This window comes from Tursiops truncatus, chromosome 8 (genome assembly GCF_011762595.2).
Source record: "Tursiops truncatus isolate mTurTru1 chromosome 8, mTurTru1.mat.Y, whole genome shotgun sequence".
NCBI lineage: Eukaryota > Metazoa > Chordata > Mammalia > Artiodactyla > Delphinidae > Tursiops > Tursiops truncatus.
In genome coordinates this window covers 15,199,623-15,215,792 of record NC_047041.1, presented here as the reverse complement: position 1 = coordinate 15,215,792, position 16,170 = coordinate 15,199,623, and the positions used below count along the sequence as shown (strand labels likewise).

The window sequence follows — 16,170 nt, the reverse complement described above, 5'->3', positions numbered from 1 at the left end:
TTTTAACCTGGATTCCCCAAGAATGTCCTGAAATCACTTTCAGAAATACACAACTCTACTCCCAAATGAAGTCCCAGTGAATCAAAGGTTAAAAAAAGGTAAAACTATGAAAGAAGAAACTATAGGTTAATATTTATCTGTCCTAATAACAAAAATAAAGGCAAAAATCAAAAATGATTTATAAATTTAAATTATACAAAAAGAAAACCTATGGTATAATAAAAACTAGAATCAAAGGCAAGCAAATACTTGAAACATATATGATCAAAAATGGTTATTATCCTTAATATGTAAAGAGCACTTACAAATCAATAAGAAGAAAACCATGATACACCCAAATAAAAAATGGACAAAGGACATGAATTCACAATTACCCAAAGATGAAAAAAACTGCCAGAAAACACATAGCACTAATCAACCTAACTAGTAATCCAAGAAATATAACTTAAAACAAGACCTCTTTTTTAAAAAATCCCAACTGTCAAAAAAAGAAAAATATATAACACCTTGGATTAGTATGGGCACAAGGAAGAAGTATATACTACTTATAATGCTGTATAAGAAGTATAAATTGGCGCAAAATTTCTGAAGAGTAATTTGCAAACGTGTATGCAAACCTTAAGAATATTCATACTCTTTGTGACCCAGGAATTCCTATAGAAATTTAACCTAAGAAAAAAATAAAACGTGTACATAAAAACTTTTATGAAGAACTCTCAATGAAACATTATAATGGTGAAAAATTAAAAACATTAAATATAGAATAATTGGGGGGCTAGCTAAATAGATTATGTACATACAGATAATATTTTAAAAGAATACTTGATGTCATGGGAATTCCCTGGTGGTAAAGTGGTTAGGATCTGCGTTCTCACTGCCAAGGGCCTGGGTTCAATCCCTGGTCGGGGAACTAAAATCCCACAAAAAAGAATATTCGATGGTGTGGGAAAGTCCCTTCATATGTTACATGAAAAATGCAGATTATATCAATTGTGTAAAATTTTATTTTAATTTTGTAAAAAAACCAAAACAAAACCATGGTATACGTACAGATCAAAGACTGGAAGATTATACACCAAAATGTTGCCAATGTTTATCTTTAGGGAATGAGAGTACAAGTAATTTTTACTTTCCTCTCTATATTTTATATATTTACAGAATTTTCTACAATAAAATTGTATTATTTTGATAATCAGAGAAAAACAACAAGTGTATTAAATTGTTTGGTAAAATTTCTAACAGGACTCAATGCAGCTCTGGCCAGCCCTAGGGTGTAATTCCTGGGATCCTGCACCATATGTAGTTTCCCTCATCTATTCTGAGGATTCCGCACACACAAGTTCATACACTCCAGTATGTACACACACAGACTCACGCGCATTTGCCTCTCACCCCACACTCACTCCCACAGTCTTGCACCATCACACGTCCACGAGTGTGCCCTCACTCCTGGAGCTCTTTCATAAATGAATTTGTGATGCAGTTGTTTGGAATCTGGAATATATTTCTGCAAAGCAATCGTATTACACAATCACACGTGGTGGTTAGGTCCCCTGGTCCCTCGTTCAGCCCAGTCCCTGCCTTGCAACATGGCTGAACTGCAGTTCTCATCACACTAGCACACCTGCCCCACCCACCATGTGACAATGTCTGATGGGAAATCTCCCCAGGAGAGAGGAGGTTCCTCCATGCTCGGGGCATGAAGAGGAAGGAGGGAGGGTCCCCAGGTCTCCAGCAGCAGGAGGAGGGCATGGGGACCAGGCACTCTGCTCCGGAGCCTGGGACATGTGTCCCCAGCCAGTTGACTGGGCATCCTGGAGCCTGAGTTAATGAGGAGGCTGCGTTTCCAGATACCAATCCCTTTGAAACACTTCATTATCAGAGGAAGTAATGACCATACAAACCCAAGCTGGAGAATGAGTTCCCACCCTCTCATCAACTTATGAAGGGAAACTTGCCCAACGTCTAAGGCTTTACAATTGCCAGGTTGCTAGTAATTCATTCATCAAACACGTATTCTGTGACGATGATGTTCCAGGCACCATGTTCCACAGCTGGGGACCCAAAGATGAATCGATAGATGCTGCCCTTGTCCTCACAGGGCCCCTCAGACCAGTACGGGAGACAGGTGAGTGAGCAGCTAACTGTCAGCGAATGCGTTCAGCGTGTGCTAGAGGATGAGGAACACGCCATGGGCGGTAGGATCAGCGGGGGCAGAGGGCTGGGGGGTGAAAGGCAGAGCGGCTGTCCAGACGGTGACAAGCCGAGTGTAACAAGAGCCTAGGACGTGTGTGTGGGGGAGGGGCAGGAGGAGGGGGCAAAAGGGGCAGAAGACGACGTGGCTGAAGATGTTGATTGGAAAATTGGTGCAACCCCCCAACAATGGCAGGGTGTTCTCAACCTAACACCTGCAGACCCCGTGATCCAGCAGTTCCTCTCATAGGCCCAACAGGAACGCATACACAAGAGCACCAAGAGACACGGACAAGAGTTTTCACAGCAGCACCATCTGTAATAGCTCCAAACGGAAACTACCCAAATGCCTATCAACGGATAACACAATGGATAAATAAATTGTGATACACACACGTAATTGAAAACTATACAGAAGTGACAGTGAGCGATCTCTAACCACACAGAACAATATGGATGAAATTCACAAACTCAAAATAATGTTGGGTCAAAGAAGCTAGGCAAATGGGGTGTGTGTGTGTGTGTGTGTGTGTGTGTGTGTGTGTGTGTGTAATATAAAGTACAAAAAGAGGCAATGCTACTCTGAAGTCAGGATGGTGGTTACGCCTGCAGGGGGAGGGTGGTGACCTTCTGGGGTGTTGTCCTGTTCCCTGCTCTGGGAATCCCCCCTTCTGCATACTTGGATGTGTGAAAATTCATGGAGTTGTATAGTCATCATATATGTACTTTTCTGCATGTGACGTAGTGGCTGTGAGGATGGAGAGGAGGGGACGGAGTCATTGCAAAGACATTTCTGGGCTTCCTCTCTGGTAATAGAACTCTGGCCTAACTGGTGAGGCGCGGGGCCACCTAGGGCTCAGAGGTAATTCAGAAAGACCACAGGAAAGCAGAGAACAGAGGATGAGATGATGACACAGTTACCGAGCAATTTCAGGGTAGCTTTCCGGGCTGCCGGAAGCTCATCTGCAGGTGCTGGGGCTGCTGTCACATCACAAGTTGCTGATGGAGGGAGAAGCTGGCTTCCTGCTGCTCCCTGCTCTCCCCGGTCCTGAGCACATCCCTTGATAGTACTCACGCCTCCCCAGGGAGCACCCCTCTGCTTTTCCCACTAGACTGGAAGCGCCCCAAGGGCAGGTGTCTTTGCACCTGCTCTTGTAACTATAAGAGGTGTGCAGAGCAGTCACCCAGCAGAACTCTGGTTGAGTGGCTGGAGGTAAGGAAAGAGGCAGAGGGAAGGATGCCTATTATGGGATACGGATGCATATCCCACGGCACCTGCCCTCATCCTCTCCTCCCCCTTAGCAGCCCTCAGTAGAGGGCAGGGGTTAGCCCCCCGCACTGTGCCCCAGCCTGGGGGCTGCCCACTTTGCTCCCAGGTTTAGGCAGATAGAGCTATCTCTCAGTCCTCTCCCCTAGGCTAGGCCCAGACCCTGGCCCAGAGAGAGATGCCCTTGCCTTCCCCCATCTGTCCCCACCTTCTCCTCTCTCTTCAACTGGCGCCATGCTGAGGGGGGCCACTCAGGGTAGAGCTCCAGCAGCCCTCCAAGCCAGGACTGATCATACTGAAAAGTTGATTCATTTCCAAAGGCCGTGGGCCAGCGAGTCCCCAGTCCAGAGCTCTGGGATCTGCTAGGAGCTTCCTTGGTCAGCCAGACCAGAAGAGCCGAGGCCCTCTCCTCCCACCTGCTTGAACGTGACCCCTGACTCAAAGGAGCTTCCAGGGCTTGTGATAATCTTGCAGCCCCTGGAACAGAGGACTGACCCAAGATGGACTGGGGTAAGGCTTTAGCCACTCTTGGGTGACCAGTGCCCATACTTATGCATGAATCCAAGAAGCAGCACAGATATAAGCAGCCCCAGGGTTTGGCTCAGAAGCCAGCTGATCTACAGGTACTTTCTCTTTCTCCTGTCCTGCTCATCATTTGGCCCTGGGCCCACTTACCGGCTGGCCAGACCCGGGGCTGAAGCAGAAGATGGTGTACTTGCGGATCACCCCGTTGGGCTTGGTTGGGGGGAGCCATGACACAACCACACTGCTAGCGGATGAAGGGACAGCTTTGATGCCAGCGGGGGGACCTGGAACTGAGCAGGGGAAGGTCGGGTCAGTTTAGAGAAAGGAGGAGCAAAGCCTTTGGGAAAGAATGACAGGGTGGGGAGAGTGAGGCAGATCAATCTGGGAGCGCTTCCTGAAGGAGGCATCTCTGAGCTGTGGTTTAAAGGAGGAGGTTCTAGCATGGCAAACAGGTGGTGATTATTAGGGGCTTGTAACAAAGTCTCTGAGATGGAAGCACTGGGAGTGGCCAGTTTCAGAACTGTTTGGCCAGAACCAAGGACTTAAGAAACACGAGAAAGAAACAGAACCCATAAGGAATTCATCTTGATCCCAATGACCCTACTAATGAAGCTTGTACTTAGGCCAAACAAATATACAGGTCAATTTGCTTTTTGCCCTGTGAGCTCCTTGAGGCTGGGGACTCTAGAGACTCACAGAGCAGGCCTCCTCCCGAGGGTCAAGGGTCAGTGGTCAGCCAGTGGGTGACTGTGTTTCCTGTCATGTGCTCAGGGCACTGCCCTTGGGGGTCTGGCTAGGCCCTTTCTCTTTTCGGGAGGGAAAGTCTACTTTAGAATTGGCTGAGAAATCCATCCTAAGTGGATCCAATCTGTATGGATTCTGACCTCCCCTTGCTCCCATGTCTGAGCCTGCCTGGCCTGGCTGGGACCCCAGGGCTCTGCCTGGGAGACTGGAAGCATCCTGTTTGCAGCCCACAGTCTCCTTCTTCATCTTTCCCTTGTATTGTTGTGACTTGCCTTCCCTCCTGGGAGCTTTTATGCTCCTTTGAAGATTGTGATGGTATCCCATTCAACTTATTTTACCTTTCTGAGCCTCAGTTTCCCCATCTATAGGGACACAACAACCACATTAAAGGTCTGTAGTGAGAATTAGCGCTAATTAAAATAATTAGGCACAGTGCCTAACACACAGAAGACACTCAGTAGATTGTAACAACTAGTACTTTTGCATATTCCCTCCCGTGACTCTCAGCTTTTAGCACCTACGTCAATTTTTTAAATCTAATAAGTGGTCAACAATTCTAGGTTAAATAAAATAATTAAAAACAGCAGCATCCTCCGTCCAGGGACCTGAACCCAGAAGCTCGCAGTCATCCTTAACTCGGTCCTTCCTCACTGCTATAGCCTTGCCATTTACCTCTGTTAGGGGTCTCTGCAGTTTCGGGATGCAAGGGGGTCTATGGATGGCCACTGGGGCAATTTGCAGTGTTCAAATCTTCTCTGTCATTGCATACTTTTTTTTTCTTATCAGTTATTGAGAGAAATATGTTGAAATCTCCCACTACGATTATAGATTTATCTATTTATCCCAACACTACAGGTAGTGCTGTTGGTTTTTGTTTTATATATTTCAAGGTTATTAAGTTCATAAAAATTTAGAACTGCTTTATTTGCCTAGTAAATTAAGTCTTTTACCATAACAAAGTGTCCTTCTAAGAATGAGTTTTTGCCTTAAAGCATACTATGTCTGATATTAATATTCTGGTTTTCTCTTAGTTTTGCATGGTATGTCTATCTTTTTCCATCTTTTCATGCTTAACTTTTCTACACCATTATGTTTTAGATGTCTCCTATAAACAGCACATATTTGGGTTTTGTTTCATTGCTAGCCAATCTGGCAATCTTTATCTTTTAATTGGAGAATTTAGTCAATTTATCTTTAATGCTATTACTGATATATTTGGGTTTAAATATCCCATCTTACTAAATACTTTCTATTTGTCCCATCTATTGTTTTCTCCTTTGTGCCTTCTTTTGGATTGAGTATTAAAAATACTCTATTTCCCCCTCTCTGTTAGTTTTACAGTCTTTAATTACTTTTAGATTACAATGTGAATCTTTGCCTTACCAAAGTCTAACATTATTAATTGGCACTTTTCTTCTCAGACAATGCAAGGACTTAGAACTTGCATTTACCTTCTCTCAATTTACATGCCACTGTTGTATATTTTAATTCTGTATATATTTTAGATCCCCCTTCAAGACGATGACATGATCACCATTTTACACAATCAATATCGATTTTGATTTACCCATATGTTCACTGTTAATTGCTCTTCTTTCCTTCCTACATCACTGAGTTTCCACCTGGGATCATTTTCCTTCTAGTGAAAGAATACCCTTTAGTATTTCTTCCAGGGCAGGTAGGTTGATGATAAATTCTCTCAGTTTTTTTTGGTCTGAAAATGTCTTTATTTCATCTTAATCTTGAAAAATATTTTTGCTAGGTATAAAAATTACAGATTGATAACTATTTTTTCATACATACTTTAAATATAGCATTGTATTGTTTTCTGGCTTCCATTGTTTCTGATAAGTTAGCTGACAATCTAATTTTTGCTCCTTTGAAGGTAAGTGGCCTTTTTATTCTCCAGTTGCTTTAAAGATTTTTCTCTTTGTTTTTTAGCAGCTCTATTATGATAAGCCTAGGTGTGGATTTCTTTAAGTTATTGCCTGTGAGGGTTGTAGAGCTTCGTGCATTTGGGCTTGATGTCTTTCACAGCCTTGAAAAGTTTTCAGACATTTTATCTTCTGCTCCATTCTCTTTCTCCTCTTCTTTGGGATATCTTCTCACATCTTCTATGTCCCTGATATTCAGAATGTGGTCCATGGATCAGCAGCAGTGTCACCTGGGAGCATGTTAGAAATGCAAAATCTCAGGTTCCACCCTAGATCTACTAAATCAGAATCTGAACTTTAACATGATCCCCAAGTGATCTGTATGCACAGTAAAGTTTGAAAATCACTGCTCTATATCTCTTATTTGCTCTTTTATTTTCCATTCTCTTATTTGCTCTTTTATTTTCCATTCATTTGTGTTTATAATATCAGAAGGTATTATCTTCTGACCTATCTTCCAGTTCACTATTTATCTCTTTAGCTCTGACTAATTTGTTGTTAAACCCATCCAGTGAGTTCTTAATTTCAGTTATTAATAGTTTTTTTTTTTAATTTTTTATGAGGAGTTAGGGGCTCTGGTTTAATTCTGTTCTGCTCTGTTGTCCCTCCAACACCTGTTTTATTAGGTATAGTTTGTTCTCTTGTATCCCTTTTTTGTTTTTTAGATGTCGAGGGTAGGAGTTTATTAATTTATTTTATTTATTTTTGCTGTGTTGCGTCTTTGTTTCTGTGCGAGGGCTTTCTCTAGTTGTGGCAAGCGGGGGCCACTCTTCATCACGGTGCGCGGGTCTCTCACTATCGCGGCCTCTCTTGTTGCGGAGCATAGGCTCCAGACGCGCAGGCTCAGTAGTTGTGGCTCACAGGCCTAGTTGCTCCGCGGCATGTGGGACCCTCCCACACCAGGGCTCAAACCCGTGTCCCCTGCACTAGCAGGCAGATTCTCAACCACTGCGCCACCAGGGAAGCCCTTCAGTTATTAGTAGTTTTTATTTCTAGATTTTCCATTTGATAGCTTCCAATACTCTTAAAATTTCAATTGTTAAGAATAATTATTTTAAAGTCCATATTTGATAAAACCTATGTTTGGAACTCTTGTGGACCTGTTTCTTTTGTCTTTTTTTTTTTCTGCTGGCTTTTGTTCACATTGTCACCATTATTTTTTACTGTATGCCAGACACATTATTTGCAAAATTGCTTGTGGAAATAATTTGAGGTCTCAGGTGATGTAATCTTCCTAAAGAGAGAATTCATGTTTGCTTCTGACAGGCACCTGCAATCTGGGGCACTAGCAACCTGAGGTCACCTCAATCTAATTTCTAGGACTGAGATGATTTGAGGCTGAGCTACTTTTGGTCCCCCCCCCTTTTTTTTTTTTTTTTTTGTGGTACGCAGGCCTCTCACTGTTGTGGCCTCTCCCGTTGCGGAGCACAGGCTCCAGACGTGCAGGCTCAGCGGCCATGGCTCACGGGCCCAGCCGCTCCGCGGCATGTGGGATCTTCCCGGACCGGGGCACGAACCCGTGTCCCCTGCATCGGCAGGTGGACTCTCAACCACTGCGCCACCGGGGAAGCCCTTTGTGGTCCACTTTTAATCTTAGAGTTCTACCCTTCATGGTCTCAACTCAAAGTAGGCAGGGGTGGGGGGTGAAGGGGATGGGAGGAGGGTTCACCAGACAGACCCACACACCCTAGTAGGCCCTGGCCTCCAATTAATGTCTTTCTAGTACTGCTTAGTTTCTCAGTCACTGCCTCCAGATTCAGCAAATGCCCCTGAGGGGAAGAGCTGTTCCAAATACCAGGCTCACCTCCTGGGCCTCCATTCTTGCTTGGATCCTGGCCCAGTAACTCTTTACTTTCCTGCCAGCTCTCTGATACCTTGAAGCAAGTATTAAAAAATATTTTATCCATATTTCCTAGTGTCCCAGCAAGGAGGAGAGTGGGTTTGAGTTACCGCGTCTACCATTCCTGGAAGCGGAACTCCTCTGATACGTTTTCCTAAGCGTGTCCGTCCTCCTCCCTTCATCCTCACTGCTGCTGAACTAGCACACACCTTCCTCTTCTCTGTCTAGATGCCCACACGTTCTAAGAGGCCTCTCTGACCCAAGTCCTTAATCCCCCATCCCCTTCCTGCAATCAATCCTCCACGCTTCTACAAGAGTTACCATCCTAACATGCGGCTCTAGTTCAAGCCTCTTCCTCAGTTAAAGACCTTTAAAGTGGTCTAAAATCCAACCCAACTTTGCACTCCGAGTCCATGTAGCTAGGTCTGGTATTCACAGGGGAGACAAGCGGTAGGCAAGAGGTTTCGTAGCTCGTGAACTGAGTGCAGCCGAGCCAGCCTGAAACCAGGCTCGGACTGAGAGATCTGGACTTAAGAAATGAGCTTGAATTGATATGTTTGCATTTTATCTTTTTATGTATCTTGGCTTTCTCTAAATTTTCTGGTAATTTTTTTCCTTTGGCAAAATGCAAATTCCTGAGGGGGAGGGGGAGTGGTGGGTACGGAGTCACAGAGTCTTCAGATGAGGGTATCTGTCCCATGGCACAGCTGGAATTGGAATGTGGGTCTGTCTGCTTTCCAAGTCAGCTGAGTAACAACTGTAATGACTACCACCTACAAATGGGAGAATCTGGTGGGGCTGGAGCAGCACGGCTGGGGCGGGCCTGGCTGTCCACCTACCCCTCTGCTGTCATTCCTTCCTATTCCTTGCAGAGTCTCACTCTTGCTTGGGTCACCCATGCTCCTCCACCCTTCAGAGAAAGCTGTCTCCGTCGCCTTCACCAGAGGATTTATCAGGATTAGAGTAAGTCAGCCATGATAATTCCCTTCTCCTTTCAGTGACTAGCTTCACTAGAGGCATACTGCCCCACTGTGGCTGATGGGAAATGAGCATAAACCTGTTGAGGGGATTTCTGGGAAAGGTTTCTTTTACTCCCAAGAGAGGCCCATAGGAAGAGACTGCTTCTCTCATCCTGAACCCTGTCTTGTCTGGCGTGATGCCTGGAGCTGCAGCCATCTTGAGGCCATGGGAGGAACAGCTGACAGGCTGAGGATCGCAGAGCAGAAAGATGGGAACCACTGAGCTAACCAAGCCTGGAGCTGCCCTACTCAAGACTTCTTGTTATATATGATAATAAACATGCTTATTGCTAAAATCAACCAAAGGCTTCCTAACCGATACAAGCGGTGTGATGGAAAGTATAGAGGCCAGGGAGGCAAGAAAGCCTTGATCTGCCACCCACTGGCTTTGTGACCTTCAGCAAGTTGCCTTAGCTCTCTAGGGCTCCGTTTTCTCATCTCTAAAGTGGAAAGAATACCTATGCTATAGGGCTATTGGAAGGTTAAATCATGCTTATGATGGCGCGTCACACACATGTCAAGTTAGGACCACTGTTCTGGATGAGACCTCAGCTGACAGCAGGCCCCTTTCAGCTTAGGCTTCCCTCAAGGGCACCTGGGTCCATCAGAAGCAGTCATTTCATTGCCAGCTCTTGGCAGGCATAAAGCAACTACCATTTGCTAGCACTTGACATTTTAGAAAGGATTCTATAGCTATGTTGTTTCTTACAACGTCTAGATGAGGCACTGTCCCCATTTTATCATGAGGAAACTGAGGGTCAGAAAGGTTAAGTGACTTGCCAATAAGTGGCAGGGCTGGGGTGCGCACGGCTGCTGTGTTTGCCAGTGTCCCTTCCACTCAGGGAAGCTGCTGCCTTAGGACCTGGCCCCTGCCTGTGCGTGTCCCTGTGTGTGGCTCCGTAGGCAGCTCAAGGGTAGGGGGTCGACAGCTCCTTGTAGGGAGGGATGGTGCTCTTAGACCTTTGGATACCCTTGTGGGGTATTGCCTTGGTCAGTTAAACATGTGTAGGTGCTTACATCTCACGCCTTGCATCAGAATAGGACACAAAAAGTCTGGGGGTCTGGGTGGTTAATTTCTAGAGGCCAAGAAGGTGCCAGTGTGTGTGTGTGTGTGTGTGTGTGTGTGTGTGTGTGTGTGTGTGTGTGTGTGTCCTTGAGGCCCTGAAAGGGGCCAGGCACTGAGCACCATCTCCGTTCGGTCTCCACACAAGAGCAGGTGGCTCTGCCTGGAGCTGTCCCAGGAAACCTCGATGGGGGGATTAATGATAGGAAAAGTAGGGCGGGCAGGTTGGTAAATATTTAATTGCTCAGAGCTTAAGTGGGGGAGGGGGATGATCTGATGGAAAGGGAGGGGCTTAGGGAGAGTAAGGAGCATTAATCTGAGCTGGTCCGGTCACCAAGTCACCAAGTGCGGGGCTGCACTGGGAACATCTCCATCATCACATTAGAGCTGCTCTCCTTGTAACTCCTCTCACCCCTCCAGCTCCTTCTGCTAAAGTGTCTGGGTAGAGCCTAGACTGTGGGTCTCTGTATCCTTTGAAAAACCCGAGGCTGCGTGGGAAGAAAGCCATGATGGCAACCCTGGCTACCGTTTATTAAGCGCCCAGGGTGTGCAAGGCACTTAACACCAACCGACTCTTCTGCCGATATAGCACCTGGCTCAGAAGGGTTAGAATCAACTCAGTGATGGGGTTCGGGGGCGGTGAGGAAGGGAGTGGAAGACGAGCTTGGAGCTGTGCATGGTCACACACAGCACCTCCTGGATCCGGCAAGGCCCCTGGAGGTGTGCAGCTCCAGCCCAGGCAGGAAGTCTGGCCCTTCTCCCAACCTGACCCCTCCTGGGCTGACTCAGCTCCCAGCCTCCGCCATGTGACTCCATCACTCTCCCCTTGAGGTTTGGCTCCTTATCTCTGTTTTCTTCCGGTTCCGCCCCCATGGAGAAGGGCTTTGAGATCACAGCTCCAAGTGGAAGCACATCCCATTCCCTCCCTGAGAGCCCCCTGCACACCAGCGTCCAGGGCCTGGCCCATTCTGGGGCCTCTGTGGGGTGATCGCCGAGTCTCTAACCTAGGACATGTGGGGTGATGCTCCCGTTTCCCCCAGTCCCAACCACCTGTACCCAGAGGACACCAGGCTGAACCCTGCAGGGGAGCAGGTGCCATAAAGTATGCTCCTGGGGTGGGGGGGACAGGCTTTATCCAGCCTCTGACCCAGTGCGGCAGGGGGAGGGGGTACGGTGGCTTGTAAGGTTACGCTCGAGTCTCGGAGCACCTCACCACCACTTACAGTAAGCTGTGTTCTCCCAAAGCAGGGCCCCAGTGTCCTCAGAGTCACCCTTCAGCGAACCAAAGGGACAGGAGAAAGGACGGGGCTCTGCTCTCACCCTTCTCCTTGGGTGAGCAGCGGGGTGGCTCGAGGGCAGTGCTCAGCAGCAGGCCCTGGGAGCTGCCACGCGGTCCGAGGCCAGGCCGGGGCTGGAGGAGCGCACTCACCGTCCTCCTTGGTCTGGATGTAGAGCACACTGCTGCGCACGCCGTCCCCGGCCTGGGTGTAGGCCAGCACCTGCACGCTGTAGTTGGTGAACTTCTCCATGCCTCGCAGCTCCACCCTCTCCCGCGTGGTGGTGATGTTCTGCATCTCGCCCCACTCTGCCGGACATGAGCAGCCCTTGAGTGCGGTCCAGGCCGGCCAGGCCACGGTCCCCCAGCCGCCGCCCCTCCGCCAGGCTGGGCTCGGGGCTGGCCTGCTCCACTGGGCTCAGACCTTGACTCCATGGTGGTGGCGACTAGAGGGACCCTCCACCTCAAGTTCATGGGTTCGGATTCGGGGCACTGCTCCTGGACCACATTTCTCCCCAGGTGGCCCAACCAGGGTGAGCGACAAATGCCAGCTGGGCCTTGGCCCCTAGTCAACCTTGCACCAAATGCAGCTTAATACTCTCCCCATAGGACAGTCCCATCTGTCTATCTCTCCAAGCCACATTCCCCTGTCCTCCACCCAAACCTCTCTCCGTGTGAGGGACCCCAGGAGTGACTTGGACCTGGAGGGGAGCCTGGACCAGGCGGCCAGGCAGCAGCTGCTCCTCTTGGCTGCCCGGCCCCTCCTTGGGCTCTCAGCTCTCCCTAGGCAGCGGATCCAGGGGGCATGACAGGCTGAGGGTGCCTCCCCTGCACCTGACCACTCCCGGACCAGCGCCCTGAACTCTCGAGAGTATAAGGGGTCAATCCCCGTTACCTTCTCCCCACCACTGAGGACACCCTCCCTGCAAAGAACCCGCACAGAGAACACGGGCGAGGCCAGTGGAAGGGCCAAGCCTTCCTCGGGCTCAGCGAGGACCTGTCGTCCTGGCTCTCAGCACGTCAAGGAACGTGCTGTAGACTCTGAAGAAGGGCTTAGGGAGAGGGTCCCATGGGATGGCCAGGGCCTTAGGAGGAGGAAAGAGACAGACTCCTGAGCTCACGGCCCTACCCCTGGTACAACTGGCTTTTCAGAAAACAGCCCCAGACACCGGCTTGTAGAAGACTAGTGCCGGCAAACCTACCCTGGAGCCTCTCAGGGACCTGGCACAGGCAAAGGCCCGGCAGAGGGCCCGGCCAGGGGTAGGCAGCAGTCGGCCAGATTCCAGAGGGTGAGGACGCCAGGCCCAGCCTGAGGGGACTCCAGGTCGGTGCAGGGGAACCTCAGAGGCCTGAGTGGTGGGACCTTCCTTTTTGGGAAGGTTAGAAACCAGGGTGGACCTGTCTAGGACTAGAGACAGAGAAAGACCCAGGAAGAGGGCGGCATGGCCATCAATCCACGTTGCCTCTGGAGACTAGAGAGGCTGATGCCTTCCTCACCTAAGGGCTGAGTGGGGAGCCACAGGCTTAGAAAAGTGGAAGCAAATTCTGGAAAATGAGGCCCCATCCCTGGCTCAGCACAGCTGTGTGAGGCCATCTCATCGTATAAGGCCTCGGGAAACCTTCAGGTCTCTGTGTTTTGGGAGGAGATGATGGAGGTGTGGCAGGGAGAGACAACTACTGTCAGCAGGGCTTCTGGGCAGAGCAGAATCCAGGTCGGGAAGGGGAGGGCCGCTGCCACGGAGGGATGACCATGAGCTGGAGTCCCAGGTCCTCCAGGAGGGAAGGGAGGAGCCAGGGGACACGTGGCAAAAGGCTGAGGATCTGGGGAGGCAAACTCATTTCCCTAGTGTGGGATGCTGGGCCTCTGGCTTGCAAGACTGCAGACTTCCTGGTCACTGCAAGGGCTCTGTTACACCAGTGGGCAGGGCCTTGGTGTGTCTGGGGCTACACAAACCTGTCTGGACTACTGCATCCCAGGGGAAGGCAGGCACCTGAAGTGTCGGGCCATTGTTTTGTTTTTTCTCCTTCTGCCATTCCTATCCCCCCAGCTCCGCTGTGCACCCTTCTCCAGGTCCTGGGTGGCTCATCTGCACAGACCACATGCCTCGCTGTCTGTCTGGCTGACGGGTGGCTCTCCCTGGGTTCTGGTGACCCTGCTTCCTCCTCTTGCTCCTTTAGTCCTAGGCGGTGACGGCTTCCTGCTTCTGCTAGTCCCAGGGGCCCTGTCCTCCCTCCAGACTCCTTGGGAAGCAGCGCCTTCATTAAAGTCTCCTCAATTGCCCTGTTTGAGCGCGCCACCTGTCCTGACTGACACGGCCACAAAGTCCTAATATCAACACATTCCATCAGAAAAGCAAATGTGCCTGTCTCACCCCTCAAATCCCTGCCCAACATACTGCTGTCCAGGAGCAGCTGGTGTCCATCCCCACCAGGGAGATGACTATGTGTACCCCACCCACGCTGGTCCCGGCTCTGACCCCCGGATGACAGGTATGGAGGAGGGGGTGGACTTCCACTCGACATCCCATGGAAGGTGCTCAGCTCTTAGTACGGATCTCCAGCAACCCAGTGCCTCTCGCTCCACAAGCCGGCCACCACTCCCAGCAGACTCACCCCCATCAACGTAGAGTGACCAGAAGATGACCCGATAGCCTTTGAGGACGCCGTTGAGGGTGCTGCGTGGAGGTTCTGACCAGGAGATGACGGCCACGTCGGAAGTTATGGACAGGGCTCGGACGTTCTCGGGGGGCTGGCTGGGCACTGCAGGGGCGGGGGGAGAGTTGAAAGGCCTGGTTAGGAAGGTACAGGACACATCCACGCGCAGGTGGGGCCCTGCTGCCCAGCCAGAGGAACTTTGGGTGACACAAGTGGGAGGCCCTCCTGATTCAACGAGTCGCAAGAGTTTTGGGCTGGTGACCGGGAAGTCAACCCAAGTCTCCTTTCCTGGAGATTTGGGTGAATAGAGATCCTTACAGCTTGGTTCCTGGGCTCTGGGTGGCACGTTCCTGGTTCTGGGTAAACGCTGGGGGAAGAAGGTGATGAACTCCAGGCATGAGCCCCTGGGGATTCACCAGTAGGCACCACAGCCCAGGGAGTCCACGTCCACTGAACGTAACGGAACCTGGAAGACCAAGCCAGTGCTGGAGGGATCTGTAACTGATGCTCTTATCTGATGGCTGCCAGCCCTCTATGTCACCTGAGCTCGGGGTCTGAACCAAGGCCCCGCTCTAGGGACCCTTGTGTCCTCATACCAAGCTGAAGGGAAGGAAAAGAAGAGGATTTGAAGCAACCCTGGGGCAAGGGGAGAAGAGGTTCCGCAGACACCTTTAGGACCTCTAGGATCATTACATTTTTGTCCCTTGTCCCTGCCTCTGAAGACACCAAAACGCCTTGGGTGATGGAAAACACTCTCTAAGACCAACTTGGGTGGTCTGCCCTGCCATTAACCCTCTCCATCTGAGATCTACCTTTGAGTTTAACCTAAGTCCCACCCCCTGCAGGCGGCCCTGCTGCACGATGATGATGAGAGACAGTGGTGACACCAGGCCGCAAAGAGCCACGTCGGCGAGTGACAACTTTGGTGGTACTTCCACTGGCTTCTGAGGAGCTGGGGACAAAGGGAAAGGCCACGTCTGCTTTGCTCTGAGTGGGAGAAAGCAGGCACAGGCTGGATGGAAGGTAATTAGATCCCGTTGCCCCACAAGAGGCAACTCTAATTTTTATGAGCATTTAAATGATCATACATCACCCTAACGATCCTCTTTGAGAATGATTATTGTTTCATATTACTTAGGTGTAAAAATATAAGCACCATGTAATTAGGGACCCAGTGTCATAAACTAATACAGATAGCCCGTTCGAACAAAATGAAGGTAATATAATTATGGAAGAGACACTATTGCTAAAGCAGGGGTCCTTGAATACCCCAGGAGGAGTGCTAATATTGCAAGGAAACGATCAGGATCTGACAGGCTAACGAGGCCCTTAATTAAGTATGAAAAACTGCTGAGCAAATGCTGCTGGAAACTTTCATCCCCTTCTCCTCCTTTGTTTGCAAAAGGACTCCACAGCCCGTGCTGATCTCTCCCTGTTGGTAATCCCAGCACCCAGCCCCCACTGCAGCCCCCCAAAGCAAGGGAGGTGGGGCTCTGATGGAAGCCAAAGGTGGGCCTGGCCTGGCTGTTTTCTGGGATGGTCCCAGTGGACGGAGTTTAGTGTTTGGTCAGGTGTGCTGGGTGGTCTTGGGGCAGCTGTTCCCCCTGGACTCGACTTCCCTGAGCATCCTGCATCCACATCACTTGGTCTTGCA

At 49.5% G+C, this 16,170-nt stretch overlaps 1 protein-coding gene across 1 annotated transcript in view; it reads right to left on the bottom strand.

Annotated features, from left to right (window-relative positions):
* Positions 1-16,170, bottom strand: part of DSCAML1 (DS cell adhesion molecule like 1) — a 323,305-nt gene that overhangs the window by 17,367 nt on the left and 289,768 nt on the right. Inside the window, exons 16-18 of the mRNA XM_033862020.2 lie at positions 14,475-14,621; positions 12,015-12,170; positions 4,136-4,275 (exon numbers count right to left, since the gene is read on the bottom strand). Coding sequence (XP_033717911.2) covers positions 4,136-4,275; positions 12,015-12,170; positions 14,475-14,621 — 443 coding nt within the window. The remainder of the gene's footprint in view (positions 1-4,135; positions 4,276-12,014; positions 12,171-14,474; positions 14,622-16,170) is intronic.